Source organism: Gopherus evgoodei, chromosome 5, assembly GCF_007399415.2.
Source record: "Gopherus evgoodei ecotype Sinaloan lineage chromosome 5, rGopEvg1_v1.p, whole genome shotgun sequence".
In the NCBI taxonomy this organism is placed as follows: Eukaryota; Metazoa; Chordata; order Testudines; family Testudinidae; genus Gopherus; species Gopherus evgoodei.
Genome location: NC_044326.1, coordinates 44,799,572 through 44,818,242, shown reverse-complemented (window position 1 = coordinate 44,818,242; position 18,671 = coordinate 44,799,572). Strand labels below are relative to the sequence as shown.

The window sequence follows — 18,671 nt, the reverse complement described above, 5'->3', positions numbered from 1 at the left end:
CAAAGACCTGATGGGATAATATGCATGACTAGAATATTGGTATAGAAGGGTACAGCTTGCTTAGGAAGAACAGGCAGGGGGAAAAGGTAGGTAGTGTTATAAATATAATACATGGAGAGATACCTATCTCATAGAACTGGAAGGGACCCTAAAAGGTCATTGACTCCAGTGCCCTGCCTTCACTAACAAGACCAAGTACTGATTTTGCCCCAGATTGCTAAGCAGCCCTGTCATAACATATTCCCAGATTTGGACCTTAGCGTCCAAAATATGGGTGTTAGCATGAAAACCTCCAAGCTTAGTTACCAGCTTGGACCTGGTAAAGCTGCCACCACCCAAAAAATTAGTGTGTTTTGGGGCACTCTGGTCCCCCCAAAAACCTTCCCTGGGGACCCCAAGACCCAAATTCCTTGAGTCATACAACAAAGGGGAATAAACCATTTCCCTTCCCCCCTCCAGGTGTTCCCTCCCTGGGTTCCTGGAGAGATATACAGAAGCAAGCTCCGTGAGTCTAAACAGAGGGATTTCACCCTCCCTATTTCCAGTCCTGGAAAACAGAAGTACCGAGAGCTAATCTCTCTTCTCCTCTCACCCAGAGGGAATGCAAAGTCAGGCTAGTAAATCTAACACACACAGATTTCCCCCTGACTTCTTCCTCCCACCAATTCCCTGGTGAGCACAGACTCAATTCCCTGGAGTTCCCCACTAAAGAAAAACTCCAACAGGTCTTAAAAAGAAAGCTTTATGTAAAAAGACAGAAAAATACATTAAAATGGTCTCTCTGTATTAAGGTGACAAATACAGGGTCAATTGCTTAAAAGAAATATGAATAAAGAGCCTTATTCAAAAAGAACACACTTCAAAACACTCCAGCAACTACACACATGTAAATACAAAAGAAAAAACCCTATAAATCACTATCTTATCTTTTGTATTTACAACTGGGAACCAGAAGATTAGAAAAGCAGGAGGCAGAAAAATCCTCTCATAGCCGAGAGAGTACAGGCAGAAGACCAAGAACAAAGGACTCTCACACAAACTTCCCTCCACCCAGATTTGAAAAGTCTTGTTTCCTGATTGGTCCTCTGGTCAGGTGTTTCAGGTCACTCCTTTCCAGGTGAAAGAGACATTAACCCTTAGCTATCTGTTTATGACAGGCCCCCTCAAGAACTGAACTCACAACCTTGGGTTTAGCAGGCCAATGCTCAAGCCACTGAGCTATCCCTCCCCCCATATATTAAACATATTTGAAATGTTGTTGAAAGTCTCTGGATAAGGATAAAAGGGGTAAAAAACGAGGGTGATGTCATGGTAGGAGTCTGCTACAGACCATGTTATCAAGAAGAAGACATGAATGAGACTTTTTTTAAACAACTAATAAAATCACCCAAAGCACAGGAAGCAGTGGTGATGGGGGACTTTAACTACCCAGACATTTGTTGGGAAAAATAATATAGTAGGGCACAGATTATCCAACAAGTTCTTGGAATGTATTGGAGGAAATATTTTATTTCAGAAGGTGGAGAAAACTACTAGGGGAGAGGTTTTTCTAGATTTGATTTTGACAAATATGGAGGAACTGGTTGAGAATTTGAAAGTGGAAGGCCGCTTAGGTGAAAGTGATCATGAAATGTTAAGAGTTCATGACTCTAAGGAATGGTAACAGGGAAAACAACACAAAGATAATGGATTTCAAGAAGACAGAATTAGTAAACTCAGGGAGTGGCAAGTAAGATCCCATGGAAAGCAAGTCTAAGGGGAAAAACAGTTCAACGGAGTTGTCAGTTTTTTAAAGAGACATTATTACGGGCATGAGCTCAAACTATCCCATTGTGTAGGAAAAATAGGAAGTATGGTGAGAGGCAACCCTGTCTTAACCAGAAAATCTTCAAACTCAAAAAAAAGGTGGAAAGTAAGTCAAATCACAAAGCATGAACATAAACAAATAACAGGGACAAAACTAGAAAGGTCAAGGCACAAAATGAGATTAAACTAGCTAGAGACATAAAGGGTAACAAAAAACATTCTACAAATACATTACTAGCAAGAGAAAGAACAAGATCAAGGTAGGCTCATTACTCAATTAGGGAGGAAAAACAGTAACAGAAAATGTGAAAATGGCAGACATGCTAAATGACTTTTTTGTTTCAGTTTTCACCAAAGAAATTTGGTAGCAATTAGAGATCTAACATAGTGAATGCCAGTGAAAATGAGGTAGGATCAGAGGTTAAAATGGGGAAAGAACAAGTTAAAAATTAGTTAGACAAGTTAGATATCTTCATGTCACCAGGGTCTGATGAAATATATCCTAGAATACTCGAGGAGCTGACGGAGCAGATATCTGAGCCTTTAGCAATTATCTTTGAAAAGTCATGAAAGATGGGAGAGATTCCAGAGGACTGCGAAAAGGGCAAATATAGTGCTAATCTATCAACAGAGAAATAATGACAACCTGGAGAATTACAGACCAGCCAGCTTAATTTCTGTACCCGAAAGATAATGGAGCAAATAATTAAGCAATTAATTTGGAAACACCTAGAAGATAATAAGGTGATAAGTAACCATCAGAATGAATCTGTCAAGAACAAATTGTGTCAAATCAACCTAATAGCTTTCTATGACAGGGTGATAAGCCTTGTGGATATGGGGGAAGTGGTAGATGTGATATTTCTTGACTTTAGTAAGGCTTTTGATATCATCTTACATGACCTTCTCATTAAAAAAACTAGGGAAATACTACCTAGATGGAGCTGCTATAAGGTTGGTGCATAACTGGTTGGAAAACCGTTCCCAGAGAGTAATCAGTGGTTCAGTGTCAAACTGGAAGAGCATAATGAGTGGGGTCCCACAGGGATCAGTTCTGGGTCTAGTTCTGTTCAGTATCTTCATCAATGATTTAGATAATGGCATAGAGAATACACTTATAAAATCTGCGGATGATACCAAGCTGGGAGAGTCTGCAAGTGCTTTGGAGGACAGGATTAAAATTCAAAATGAACTGGACAAACTGGAGAAATGGTCTGAAGTAAATAAGATGAAATTCAATAAGGACAAATGAAAAGTATTCCACTTACAAAGGAACAATCAGTTGCGCTCACATAAAATGGGAAATGACTGCCTAGGAAGTAGTATTGCAGAAAGTAATCTGGGGGTCATAGTGGATCACAGGCTAAATATTAGTCAACAACATCACATTGTTGCAAAAAAAGTAAACACTATTCTGAGGTGTATTAGCCGGAGTGTAGTAAGGAAGACAAAAAGTAATTCTTCTGCTCTACTCAGTACTGATTAGGTCTCAACTGGAGTACTGTGTTCAGTTTTGAGCACTACATTTCAGGAAAGACGTGAACAAATTGGAGAAAGTTGCTCTTGTGTGGACAAAAATGAGTAAAGGTCTAGAAAACATGATGTATGAGGGAAGACTGAAAAAACTGGGTTGTTTAGTCTGTAGAAGGGAAGACTGTAGAAGGGACATGATAACAGCTTTCAAGTACATAAAAGATTGTTAAAAGGAGGAGGGAGAAAAATTGTTCTCCTTAACCTCTGAGGATAGGACAAGAAGCAATGGGCTTAAATTGCAGTAAGGGCGATTTAAGTTGTTCATTAGAAAAAAATTCCTAACTGTCAGAGTAGTTAAGCACTGGAATAAATTGCCCAAGGAGGCTGTGGAATCTCCATCATTAGAGATTTTTAAGAGCAGGTTATACAAGCACCTGTCAAGAATGGCCTAAATAATACTTAGTCCTGCCATGAGTGCAGGGGACTGGACTAAATGACCTCTCGGGGTCGCTTCTAGTCCTACGATTCTATGATGTGGCCTTCTCCAAGCAGTAGAGGTAGGGTTGATGTTCATCGCTGACTGAGAAGGAATGCAAGGCAGAAGACGCAGATTTTAAAGCCTGGGGTCTTCGGCATAGTGTAGTACCCATGTGTGGATATGGGTGGTGGTGGGGAAGTTTACCAAAAAACAAACCCACAAACTATCTATTCTACTCTAAAAACTACTCACCTATCTAAAAACAGAAAAAAGAAAAAAAAAGTGAAAAAAATCAGTAAAAAGCTAACTATATACAACTTTGTTCTTTTGCGGGTCACACGCAGGAAGACACTAATAGTTCTGACCCAGACCTTGTTGCAATGAGAAGGAACTAGAGACATGATTGGTATGCCCCCCTCTTTATCACCTTAGATGAAACCAGGCGGTGAGTCAGGGCACATGTGCGGACTAACAGACACTACTTTCAAATTCTCCAGTATACTATTACTGAAAAATTGCTTACTTTCTCATTTTTACCATATAATGATAAAATACATCAATTGGAATATAAATATTATACTTGCATTTCAGTGTATTGCAGAGCAGTATAAACAAGTCATTTTATGAAATTTTAGATTGTACTGGCATCACTAGTGCTTTTTATGTAGCCAGTTGTAAAACTAAGCAAATATCTAGATGAGTTGATGTACCCCCGGAAGATCTCTGAGTACCCCCAAGAGTACACATACCCTTGGTTGAGAACCACTGCATTAGATGACCTAGATTAAAATTCTGGTTAAAACTGAACATGAGTTTTGTGATCCTGTTCCCAGCAGATATTTCTCACAAATATTCAACACAACTGGCAGGTTAAAGGCCATGGACCAGAGTAGTAGGAAATCTGCAAATTAGGATTTAAATGCCTTGTGGGAGCTGTGTGCAGAAACTTGCACAGTATCTGTCTGCTCTGTGGTTGGCAATACTTACCAATAGCAGTACTATTATTCACATGCAGCAAATTTACATGAAAATACAAATTAAAAGGCAATATTTAATATTATTGTGTAACATGTTCTAACTTTAATTGCCATGAAATGTCAGATAGCTAATAAGATTAACTAAAGTATTTACAGTACCTTGTATGGTATCCTTATGGAAGACATAAGTATACACTTTATCATCATCGTAAGCAGCAAATACACCTTTATCTATTGGCCAATTTTCCCACAGAATGCCTTTAATGGTTGGTGGAAAATTTGGGATCTCATGCACACCATCATTTACCTACAAAAAACAGTAATGTAAAGTTATTTAGTAAGCAGAAAGCCAATGAGACACATTGAATAGTGTGATCACTACATGACAGGGGGTGGGAAGGAATAGCTCAGTGGTTTGAGCATTGGCCTACTAAACCAAGGTTTGTGAGTTCAATCCCTGAGGGGGTCACTTAGGGATCTGGGGCAAAAATTGGTCCTGCCAGTGAAGGCAGGAGGCTAGACTTGATGACCTTTCAAGGTCCCTTCCAGTTCTAGGAGATATACCAATCTCCAGTTATAAAGAATATATAAAAATCAATTCCAGTCACCCATCTCAAAAAGGAATAAGTGGCCCAGAAATGGGTGATGAAAATTATTGAGGACATGAAAAGACTTTCATGTGTGTTGAAACTGGGAATAGTAGAATTATTTAGCAGCAAAGAGTCCTGTGGCACATTATAGACTAACAGACATTTTGGAGCATGAGCTTTCATGGGTGAACACCCATTTCATCGGATGCATGTAGTGGAAATTTCCAGGGACAGGTATATATATGTAAGCAAGAAGCAGGCTAGATTATTTAGTTTAGCGAGGAGATGAATAATGAAAATAACAAATGTTACTAAGAAGTAAATTGGGTTCTCCTATTTGCCTCTCTTAAAATACAAGAACTAGGGGACACAGTGAAATACATTTATAACTTATAACAAACTTTTTTTAATACACAACACACATTTGCCTGTGGAATTCTCTGCTAAAGGTGTTGAATCCAAGAGCAAAACAGGCTTAAAATATGAGACATTAATACAGATAATCAGAAAATACACAGTAACATTAGATAAGATAAAGTAATTATAAACAGTATGTAAACCAACTATCTGGGGTTAAGAAGAAATTTTGTCCACGAGCAAGCTTGGTCTGATCTGGTATGGCAATTCTATGTCCCTATATTATCACTAGGCTACTCCCTCTGCCACCTCAGTTTTTTTTTTTTGGGGGGGGGGGGGCAAATCAGTCCAACTGGCACATGTTTCTTTATGCTGTGATAAAACACTTCATACAGTAGAAATAACTTACAGAGAACTCTGCTTGTAAGTAAAGTGGAATGAATGTCCTGAATTAACTTACTGGGCAATACACAAAGCCATCACTTTTGTCATCAATAAAAACCAATCTGGTTCCACTGGGGTCTGGAAAGATTTTTCTCACACTGACAGGATGCCGATATTCATTCACATATTGCCAGTCTTCAATGTAGAAATAGTGAATAACACCTGTCTAATAATAAATAATAGAACAATCAGAATACTGGTACTACACAAGTAATTATAATGTAATGTAAATAATGTTGAGGTAATTCTTTTTGATGGAGTCACTCCAATGTTACTCCATTTTGGTTTGTCCTATCTTCGAGTACTATGTGTGAGGAGTATTTAAGGAACAGCAACTGCAGTCTCTTTGGCCTTCTTTTCCCATTGGCAGCTGCTCTAGGGCATTTTTTGAGACAACCTTGATTCCTGTGTGAATGTGTTCCCCCGGTTGCCAAAGAGGCAAAAGTACTCTTCAATATACTCTGATAGAACAGAAGAGCAGAAAAAACACTTTATCTCTGGTCTCGTGGCTGAGCATTTCCCCCCATACGATGCAGCCCTGTAGCAAGGGAAAGCTGCAAAATCAACTCAAAGAAAATTTACTTCCTTCCAAATATTTAGAATTCTGAGCCAAATCGATTAAAAACCATCTAGAAGTGGAATATGGGTTTAGAAAAAGTTTTGGAGAATAAATGAGAGATTTCCCTATGTCCATGGTCTGCAGACGAAGGTCTGCTACATCTACACAATTCTGGAAGCAGGTAGAATTGGATGATTCTCTCGAGCAGGGTTTCTCAAACTTCATTGCACCCTAACCCCCTTCTGACAACAAAAATTACTACACAATCCTAAGAAGGGGGATCAAAGCCTGAGCCCCCCCCTTCCCAGGCTAGGGGGCCAAAGCCCAAGCCCTGCCACCCTGGCGGGTGCCAAAGCTTCAGGGCTTCAGGTTTTACCTTCAGCCCCAGCAAGTCTAACACCAGCTCAGGTGATCCCTTTAAAATGGGGTCCTGACCCACAGTTTGAGAAATGCTGCTCTAGAGAGAAGGGCCTAGCATGTAGTATCCCGAACTATCAAATTTGTACTGTCTCCAAATAGCAAGCGTGACACACTTAGAATCTGTGCACCTATCTTAGACAAAAAAGTAGGTTAATTAGTTATTTAATACTATATTTTAATATGGAGAAATCTTTTAAGGATTCTTTTCATTTTCCTCTTATATGTACAGAAGATATTTTTAAAATCATATAAAATAGCCAACTGTAAAACTCTTACACACCCAATTGTTCAGCTGTGAATTCAGTATCTTATATTAAATCAGTAACATCTTAAAAAAAAATTAAAAAAATGAAATAACCAAAAACCCCAACAATTAACTGAAAAAATTACTAATGAATTTTTAACTATGTTACTAAACCAGTGACGGTGTTGGAGACTGAAACACTACCTTCTTTTGGAAACCCAGCATAGCATCTTATGTAGAGTAATTAAGGGCTCAATCCTCTGAAGTACTTTGTGCCCTGAACGTCCACTGAAATCAGAAGCAGTGGAAGGTATTCAAAACCCCACAGGAAGTGATCATCACTTCAAAGGTTTGAGCTCATGGGATACTGAAGCTCTAACATCTCACTTAAAGGTCTTTTACAAGGCAATAGAATGTGCTACTGAACCATTAACTGGCCAAAAGGTTGTACATTTTCAAACTTTTTCTTTGATAAAATGAACAAGAAAATTATTTACTTTGTGGTTTACAGTGGAAATAATATCACTACTATAAAATAAAGGAACATAATCTCTTCTGACAGCTTGAAAATGTACTAACAACTGTACATGATGTTTTAAAAGGAAAGTTATATAAATGTCAAACAACTTGACTCACAGAGACATGTTGCAGTTTTACTGTCTTAAACCTTGTCTACAGTCTCGCAAAAATTCCAACTGTGGTTGTATCATAACCTAGTCCCAGATTTGGACCTTAGCGTCCAAAATATGGGGGTTAGCATGAAAACCTCCAAGCTTAGTTACCAGCTTGGACCTGGTAAAGCTGCCACCACCCAAAAAATTAGAGTGTTTTGGGGCACTCTGGTCCCCCCAAACCTTCCCTGGGGACCCCAAGACCCAAATCCCTTGAGTCTCACAACAAAGGGAAATAAGCCTTTTCCCTTCCCCCCTCCAGGTGTTCCTGGAGAGAGACACAGAAGCAAGCTCCGTGAATCTAAACAGAGGGACTCCACCCTCCCCGTTTCCAGCCTTGGAAAACAGAAGTACCGAGAGCTAATCCCTCTTCCCCCCTCACCCATTGGGAATGCAAAGTCAGGCTAGTAAATCTAACACACACAGATTTCCCCCTGACTTCTTCCTCCCACCAATTCCCTGGTGAGTACAGACTCAATTCCCTGGAGTTCCCCACTAAAGAAAAACTCCAACAGGTCTTAAAAAGAAAGCTTTATATAAAAAGAAAGAAAAATACATAAAAATGGTCTCTCTGTATTAAGGTAACAAATACAGGGTCAATTGCTTAAAAGAAATATGAATAAACAGCCTTATTCAAAAGAATACAATTTAACACATTCCAGCAACTATATACATGTAAATACCAAAAAAACAAACTTATTTTTGTACTCGCAACTTGGAAACAGAAGATTAGAAAGCAGGAAATAGAAATCCTCTCATAGCCGAGAGAGCAACAGGCAGAAGACAAAGAACTCAGACACAAACTTCCCTCCACCCAGACCTGAAAAAGTCTGGTTTCCTGATTGGTCCTCTGGTCAGGTGCTTCAGGTTACCTCTTTCCAGGTGTAAGAGACATTAACCCTTAGCTATCTGTTTATGACAGGTTGACACCAGGGTTTTTGAACCAGCAGATAAGATTCGAGGAAAGAAAAAAAGTGGTTTCTAAACCCGAGTGCTTCTTTTAGTTAGTTATATGGTTAAGACTTCTGCTTGGAAAACAAGTATATCATCTCTGTGCTGCTGCTAGGCTGAAATGAAGTTTAACTCTAGATGCAGAACATGTGCTATTATGACGATGAGCTACAGCCACAAAGCAAAAGTATAGTACATACATTAAAAAAATATCAGTGGATAAAATCTAAATCTACTCATTCTTGATGAGCCCAGAATAATCTTCTAAAAAAAACAATTCGTACAACTGCCAGACATTTTTTCTTTCTACTGCTTGTAATCTCTCTCATCTCTCTGCCTGATCATCTTGGTTATTCTAGTTTCTAGGCTTCTGTTCAAAAACTTACATTAAAAATTGTGAGGAAGTTGTGGGTTGTGCCAACACATCCTTTGGTTTTCATATACCTGATGCCAGCCCAGATAATGATGTGTGGCTGTTTATCACTTCATTCATTTTCCAAGGTGCTTCTTCCATTCCTTACACTCTACCAATGATGTCAGCCTTGACACACTGTATGTCCACTAACAAACAACTTTCTCAGAACTCCATTTCACATCACTCTCAACACATGAAATGTATTTCATGAGCTTGTCCTAAAAGCCACCACCCTCTCTTCATTCAAATCCCTCTGATATAAGAGATTTTTCAGCTGCTCTATTCTGTGTAAGGAATACAGCATTAAGAACATTGCCCCACCATCATTAGCGGAAGCAAGGAAAGAATTGAAATTAAACTTATTTAAATTAGTAAAAATTGGAGTCTTGACAGTGAATCCCTAATGTTAAGATGCATATAAATGTGTAACTGTTTATCATTATATGGGTTTAATAACTAAGAAAGACAGTTTTAAGTGGTTACAACCAGGGATAACAAGATGGTGGTTGCAGGTAATCACAGCCAGAGAAACTAAAATGGTGGTCTTGGAGTAATTTGGCCTATAGCAAATAGGCAGGCAAGGGGAGATAAGGGTCACTCAAAACTTGAAGGGAGGAGTCAGTTGAGCATGGCACAGGTTTTTAACCAGGTCCAGCATTAATTGACAAATGAATTTAGCAGCTGTGACTGGTTTATAAGAACGGACCAATGAGAGGATGACTGGAGGAAAGGTATGCTAACGAGAAGGACTGAGGAAGTAACCAATCGGAATAGGCCAAGAAGCATGTGTAAGGCAGAAAACTGAGAAGCTTGAGTGTGTGTGTTTGTCATTCTTAGAGATGTTGGAGTGCGAGAGCAGAAGGAAGAAAGTTTGTCAGCAGGAAAAGCCAGAAGCAGCAGGAAGAGAGCTGAAATCACTAAAAAAGGGAAGAAAAGGGCTAGGGGCTTGTTGTGGCAGACCAAGCAATCATGCAGAGGTGTAATGTTGACAGACCTCGGTCATTAGGAGGTAGGATTGAACCTGGGACTTGTGGGGCTTAGGGCATGAGCCTCTACTGCATGAGCTAAAAGTCAACTGGCTGCAAGCTAAGGCTGTAGAACAGCCTCATTTTATCTCTAAGTGGTCTCGGTGCCACTAGATGGGACAAAGCACCACACCCAGGAGGTGTGTGGGTTACAGAGGCAGTAGTAGATAAGCCATGACAGCAGCAGCAGCTAAGAAGTAGCTGTGACAGAACAGAAGGACCATTTGACGGACCTGAGGGAAAGAAGACTGCAGAGAAGTAAACATGACGACCATGGTATAAGGAGAAAATAGAATAAATGAGTCTGTATGCCTGAGATACTAAAGTTGGATGTTTGTGTATGTATGTTTATTACTATGTATACAGTTTCAATATTTAAGTAAGAACTTGCTGTCAACATCCAAAATGTGACTGATCACTGCAAGTAGAATATAACCACTTAAATATATTTCTAGTTGCACGCTACTACGGTATTAGGTACTTTGATGTGCATACTTTTGCTAATAGAATTTGTGTTTTGTTTCTTGATATATGCTTTTAAGATTTATTGTATCAGAGAACATTGATACATTAAATAAAGAATATTTTTGTTTTCAAAGCTTACTGCCTGAGTGTCAATCCTTGGAGTGGAATGCTGTATCTGTATACTCCCAAAAGTCAACAGAGTCAGTCTGTTCTGGGGAGTTTGCCAAAGCTCAGAGGGAAAACCCTGGCAATTCCTCTAGGGCGGGTCACCTCCTTTCACCTATCAAAACCAGACAAATTGATGACTGATTGTGGAGAGTTGAGTCTGATTTTGGGGGGTAACACCTTGTGAAGAGACACTTCTAAAGCAATGTCTACAAGAAACTATCTCACTAATAGTGCAAGGTTGAGGGGCAACTCTAGATATACAGACAATTTACAAACAAAGCGAAACAAACTAAAAATCATTTTATAGGTTAGGTTATCATTACTTTGGTAACATAAGAATGGCCCTACTGGGTCAGACCAAAGGTCCATCTAGCCCAGTATCCTGTCTTCTGACAGTGGCCAGTGCCAGGTGCCCCAGAGGGCACCCTTTAATCCCTCCGGTTTGTATGTCCTTTTCAAACTGTGAGCTGTTGGAGGCAGGATCTGTGCCTCTAAGTTTGTAAAGGGGATGGTACGTGGTGGATGCTACTCCTATGCAGTTGTCTTATAATAATAGTCCCTCATAATCTAGGTTATCTTTTTCCTGCAGGTCTGCAAGATTCCTAGTACAATGGGGACCTAATCCTTGATAGATCCCCCTAGGCACCACCGTAATACAAATAAATAATATTAAATTCAATATCAGTTTTGCCAAGGACTTCAATAAAAGCAGGACTTGGCCTTAAGTTACGAAGCTGAGCATCAACCAAAAACAACTGAACCATTGTAATGTGCCAGTGCAACTGCATCTGCATCACACGCAGGCCTAAATAATTAAGGAAGCTGGCTGAAATTTTGTCTCTGTTTGCCTAAAATATAGCTTGCATACAAAGTAAGTCTTGGTACACTGCATATCAGAACCGTACACTTTATGCTTATTGTATGAAGAGAAATAGTCCAAGTAATCAAAAACAGAAACTTATTGAATCTAAGATGAATTTGAGACAAGCAATATACTTACATCTGTACCATAGATGAGGAAATCACCAGTAAGAGCATGGCACAAGATTCGACATTTATCATCCATCGCTGGGAAAAGTCGAGTTTCTCGTTCTTCCTGAGCATCTAAACCTTCACCTTCTATCTAAAGGATAAGGAATAAGCAAAACTGAAACCACTGCCACCACTAGCGAGATATTAATGAATTTTGTCTGTATGAAACAGACACTAAGGCATTACCCTAGTTATAACTAGCTCAGATTTGCCCTTTCACATGTACCACTTACAAACCACTAGCTGCTCCCCTAAAACCCCATACAGAGCTTTCAAAGAAAGCTTGTTAAACACCTCATAAGCTAGCACTTTCTTCTCATCCACTGCCACTTCAAGACAGAATGCACACTTCTGCAAGCCACCTGTAACTCAGTTGTTGTTCTCATGTTTGCTACTAAAATAATTGTTTGGAAGGTTTTTAACTCTTACTTTGGTTAGTTACATCTCCTCACCCACTCAGCACCTAACTTCCATTCAGACCAATCTTACTATCATTAGGACTCACAATTTCTTCCTCAGTCTATTACCACCTCAATTCAGCTGGCCTGATACAAAATCTTCTGTATACTTACCATATGCAACTGGACTTTACCCTCAAAGAGTGCAGCAGCATAGTCCGAATTAAGATATATACTGGTTACTGTCCCCAGATACTCCATGTCTTTAAGCTTTTTTACACCTATAGAATTTAAGGGGAAGGGAGGAGGTGAAAAAGGTAAATTGTGCATGGTCCATTTTCTGTTGTTCTTACCTACCTGAGTAATTCATAATAATCTTAAGAGGGCAGGAGAATAAAAGGTGGAGAAGTAGGAGGAACTCTTGACAGAAACACGGGAGACTATGAGAAAACAGTTGCATCCTTCTGTTACTAAGGGTTAAAAGGGACCCTCTTTCCCCAACGAAACGTCATTAACCTATAGTTAGTCCATCGATGACTAATGCTGGACTTTTTTCCCTTTAGAGTGAACTTTTTATTCATAAAAGATTTTGGATTGACAAGTACTGAAACTTAAGTCTGTTGCCTAAAAAAACAGGTATAGCACAAGCTTTTCCACTCTTCCCCACCAATCCATCTAAACTCTGGATGAAACACCTATAGGAATTTGAGAATAGTTTAGTCTCCATGTTTATGCAGTCCTTGGCCTCTCTGCTAGGATTGCCAATATGGACTGAGACCATCTACTAATTTTACATAAGTCAAACAACCTTCAGTTGGTAGTGACTTTCATACAGCTGCGTTTGACCTGATGACAAAGAATGAAAGGCTTCATCCAACCTTGAGAACCCTGAATTTCTGTTCTAATTGCCTCCACAATATCTTGTTGGTACTAATCCAAATTCTGGGAATCCAATCTGCAGTCCTGAATTTTGGTGTCCCATGACATTATACTATTGCACTAAGTAGGATATTAGAAGAGTTAAACAAAATGCCTGTTTTATAAAATGGACATATGTTTAGCAGATAATGATGATGATACTTTAAAATAAAAGAACTACAGTCATACTTACTATTCTCTCCAAGTACATAAAACCAAGCACGATTATTCATTCCTACAGCCAAATGATAAAGACCTACAGCAACAAAGTTTGGCTCCACTTCAACAGAAACTGTGATTGGTAGCTCCTATAAGAAAATCATACCCAATTTTCTCATTGTTACTACTTATTTAAAAGTTACATCTAAATTAAGTGAAAAATTAATAGGTTAGCATACTGCTTCAACATGATTGGCCACAGTAACTTCAAGAAGAGAAGTGAGGTACGCAATCCGTGTGCTGCAAGCATCTCCAAGGATTGGAAGCTTTGTCAAGAAGACATGGAGTGAGCCCCTTTGTGTAGACACTGCCAACAACTGCCCATCATCTGTCCAAGCCAGGTGATCTAGACCTAAAATATTGAGAAGCTTTTACAACAAAAATAGCTACTTGGTTGTCAGTAAAATCCACAAATAATTCAATTTTTTTAAAATGCAACCATGTCAAGGTTTCATTACTTAAGAATATTTTTTCTAGGGCTGTCAATTAATCTCAGTTAACTCATGCAATTAACTCAAAAATTAATTGCAATTAAAAAAATTAATTGTGATTAATCACAGTTTTAATTGCACTGTTAAACAATAGAATACAATTGAAATTTATTAAATATTTTGTATGTTGTCTACATTTCCATATATATTATTTTTATTACAAATATTTGCACTGTAAAAGATAAACAAAAGAAATAGTATTTTTCAATTAACCTCATACAAAATACTGTGTCATGAAAGTGCAACTTACAAATGTCGATTTTTTTTTTGCTACTTAACTGCACCCAAAAACAAAACAATGTAAAACTTCCACGCCTCCAAGTCCACTCAGTCCTACTTCTTGTTTAGCCAATCGCTAAGACAAACAAGTTTGTTTACATTTATAGGAGATAATGCTTCCCTCTTCTTATTTACAATGTCATCAGAAAGTAAGAGCAGGCATTCGTATGGCACTTTTGTAGCCGGCACTGAAAGGTATTTACGTGCCAGATATGCTAACCATTCGTATGCCCCTTCATGCTTTGGCCACCATTCCAGAGGACATGCTTCCATGCAGATGATGCTTGTTAAAAAAATTCTCCTTGGGGGAGAATTGTAGGTCTCCTGTTCTGTTTTACCCACATTCTGCCATGTATTTCATGTTGTAGAAGTCTTGGATGATGACCCAGCACATGTTCATTTTAACAACACTTTCACAGCAGATTTGACAAAATGCGAAGAAGGTACCAATGTGAGATTTCTAAGGATAGATACAGCACTCGATCCAAGGATTAAGAATCTGAAGTTATCATAAACCTAGTCCCAGATTTGGACCTTAGCGTCCAAAATATGGGGGTTAGCATGAAAACCTCCAAGCTTAGTTACCAGCTTGGACCTGGTAAAGCTGCCACCACTCAAAAAATTAGTGTTTTGGGGCACTCTGGTCCCCCCAAAAACCTTCCCTGGGGACCCCAAGACCCAAACCCTTGAGTCTCACAACAAAGGGAAATAAACCTTTTCCCTTCCCCCCTCCAGGTGTTCCTGGAGAGAGACACAGAAGCAAGCTCCATGAATCTAAACAGAGGGACTCCACTCTCCCCGTTCCCAGTCCTGGAAAACAGAATTACTTCCCTCTTCACCCAGAGAGAATGCAAAGTCAGGCTAGTAAATCTAACACACACAGATTTCCCCCTGACTTCTTCCTCCCACCAATTCCCTGGTGAGCTGCAGACTCAATTCCCTGGAGTTCCCCACTAAAGAAAAACTCCAACAGGTCTTAAAAAGAAAGCTTTATATAAAAGGAAAGAAAAAATACATAAAAATGGTCTCTCTGTATTAAGGTGACAAATACAGGGTCAATTGCTTAACAGAATATTGAATAAACAGCCTTATTCAAAAAGAATACAATTCAAAGCACTCCAGCAACTATAGACATGTAAATACAAAAGAAAAAAACAATAACCTTTATTGTTTTTATGAACTCTGTACTCACAACTTGGAAACAGAAGATTAGAAAACAGGAAATAGAAATCCTCTCATAGCTGAGAGAGCATACAGGCAGAAGACCAAGAACAAAGGACTCACACACAAACTTCCCTCCACCCAGAATTGAAAAAATCCTGTTTCCTGATTGGTCCTCTGGTCAGGTGCTTCAGATACTTCTTTCCAGGTGAAAGAGACGTTAACCCTTAGCTATCTGTTTTTGACAGAAGTGTCTTTCAAAATCTAAGAGGGATGAGGTGTGGAGAATGCTTTCAGATGTCTTAAAGGAGCAACATTCTGATGCGGAAACTACAGAACCCAAACCACCAAAAAAGAAAATGAACCTTCTTCTGGTGGCATCTGACCCAAATGATGAAAATGAACATGTGTCGGTCTGCCCTGCTTTGGACTGTTATCGAGCAGAACTTGTCATCAGCATGGACGCATGTCTTCTGGAATGGTGGTTGAAGCATGAAGGGTCAGCTGAATCTTTAGCACATATGGCATGTAAATAGCTTGTGACGCCTGTTACAACAATGGCATGCAAATGCCTGTTCTCACTTTTCAGGTGACATTGTAAACAAGACGTGGGCAGCATTATCTCCTGAAAATTGTAACCAAACTTGTTTGTCTGAGCGACTGGCTGAAGTAGGACTGAGTGGACTTGTAGGTTCTAAAGTTTTACATTGTTTTGTTTTTGAATGCAGTTATTTTTTGTACATAATTATACATTTGTAAATTCAACTTTCACAATAAAGAGATTGCACTACACTATTTGTATTAGGTGAATTGAAATACACTATTTCTTTTGTTTTTTACAGTGCAAATATTTGCAATCAAAAATAAATATAAAGTGAGCACTGTACACTTTGTATTCTGTATTGTAATTGAAATCAATATATACGAAAATGTAAAAAACATCCAAAAATATTTAAATGGTATTCTATTATTGTTTAACTGTGATTAATCGCACAATTAATTTTTTTAATTGCTTGACAGCCCTAATTTTTTCACACCCTTTGTACTTCAGTATAAAAAGCTATGTAGAATGGAACAGAAATAGTTTATCATCACAGACCATAATCCGCTAATTTGGTCTTAATTTCAGAGTGAATTTTATCAAAATTCACAACAAATGAATCCAATATTGAAATAGGAGGTAACAGTGGCAGGGACTCCTGCTCCAGAGATACACATACCCTTAGCACAAGAACATGCCACTCAGAAAAGCAAAATGGGAAAAAATAAACACACTATTATTTTAGTAATTTGAATATACCATCCTATGGAATCAAAAATACTGGACAATCAAGTGAAAAATAGGATCACTATGTGTTTTGTAAAAAAACAAACCAACCAAAAAAAACCCAACCAAACCAAACCAAACCACGAAAGCTATGTTAAATACCCACTTTGGCAAACAGACCATCTCATAATACATACACAATGGAAAGGAGGGAGTTAACAGCAGTCTATATTTAGACAGCTTTTCAGTAAATATTCTTCTGTATACACTCTCTCTTGTAAACATACTAATGTAAACAAAATTCTGTTTTACAGCTTTGGAAACTTTATCATACCTTTATTTTCATCATCCAGGTTTATTATAGCATACATTTCTTTCAGTTCTGACAGGTCATGAATCTTAATGCTAAAACAAAATATAAACAGTCACTACCTTTTACTAGCACTATCATCCTAACCATCATGAAATGAAAGTAGTTAATGAAGAGAGATAAGCTCATTATGAAGAAAGAAATATTAAAGGGAGAATGCAAAGTGCTTTAGGTTCTCCAGATATGTAGTTTTTGAAAAAAAAAAACAGACACTGTCAAATGTGTCTGACTTCTTGTATGCATTTTAGTTTCTGTACTGAACACTGAGGCTGGTTGCATAGACGTCATGTTATTTATATGATCATAAAGCGCTCTTCCTGGACACTGGGAGAATGACAGACTGATCCATCATCTCATGGGACAAAAATATTGAGAAGTGGAAGAGGGACTTCTCCATTCAGGACTTCAAGGATGGGAAAATAACACTAACCTTTCTCATGTGGCTCTGTCATGATACACTCATGTGCACACATAGAAGCACCTGATAGGTTAACACTGAATCATGGACCTAAGCAACTGGTCCCTGAGCCACAAACACTAACATCAGTTAAAAGTTGCTAGATTCAGAGTGCAAGAGCATGAAGTCTTTGTGTTGCTATTGCACTGTGGAACTTTCCTACCCTGTGCACCACTTGCTTAACCCTATTCCGGAGGGATTATCCCTAATAAATTACCTTACAACAACTGGAATCCTTCAAGATGTGCTGTCCAGATATATGCTGCTCTTGGTGAGCATGTACCCCATGTGCTCTTTTTGCCAGCTGTATCTTCTGGGCAGGGCCAGATTAAGACCTTTAGAGGCCCTAAGCACTGAAAAGATTATAGTGCTCCCCCCATATGTAATTCAAAATAAAAACAATACTATACCATAAAATAACATTTTATTTTTTCAAAATGACACAAAACTTACACGTATGCTGAAACTAAAATAGCTTCTTTTTTGATTTTCTGATTGCAAAATTCTGGGTAAGTTCCATTGAAGCTGACTTGATGAAGCATGTCCGCTACCATACACAACAGGGAAAGTGAATCAAGTTTGTCCTGACACATTGTTGTTCTCTGAGGTTTTTTATTCTTTTCAGCTGAGAAAAAAAGTGTTCTGGGGAGCAGTTCATAATCATCAATGTTAGAAAAATATGTAGTGCGATTTCTACATGTGGAAATACACATTGTATTCCATCTTTCTATATGGCATATTTGTTCTGTTCTAAAAGCTACTTCTGCATTCCTTGATAACACCCTGACATGTTGGCAGTGTTGTCATAACACTGACCTCTTCACTTTGAGAAATCTATTTTGTAAACTTGGCACAGATAATGTAGTACTTGATTTGACATTTCTTAACCAGTGTGGTTTTCAAATTGAGGAATGTTATAAATCATTCAACTGGTTTTCTATCTGTAGGAGACACATATCTTAGTACAATGCTCAACTGATCAATATGTGAAAGATCAGGTGTAAAGTCGACAGATAAGTACCTAGCAGTACTTATT

The 18,671-nt window shown here is 38.5% G+C and overlaps 1 protein-coding gene across 3 annotated transcripts in view; it reads right to left on the bottom strand.

The window, feature by feature from the left end:
* The window catches only part of WDR19 (WD repeat domain 19), a 126,749-nt gene that overhangs the window by 66,451 nt on the left and 41,627 nt on the right, over positions 1-18,671 (bottom strand). For all 3 annotated transcript variants that reach the window (XR_004000798.1, XM_030565629.1, XM_030565628.1), the window contains exons 10-16: positions 17,143-17,213; positions 13,790-13,962; positions 13,585-13,699; positions 12,648-12,754; positions 12,044-12,166; positions 6,142-6,291; positions 4,894-5,041 (exon numbers count right to left, since the gene is read on the bottom strand). Coding sequence is in view for 2 of the 3 variants with exons in the window: in XM_030565629.1 (XP_030421489.1) it covers positions 4,894-5,041; positions 6,142-6,291; positions 12,044-12,166; positions 12,648-12,754; positions 13,585-13,699; positions 13,790-13,962; positions 17,143-17,213 (887 nt within the window). In the remaining variant the exon portion in view is untranslated. The remainder of the gene's footprint in view (positions 1-4,893; positions 5,042-6,141; positions 6,292-12,043; positions 12,167-12,647; positions 12,755-13,584; positions 13,700-13,789; positions 13,963-17,142; positions 17,214-18,671) is intronic.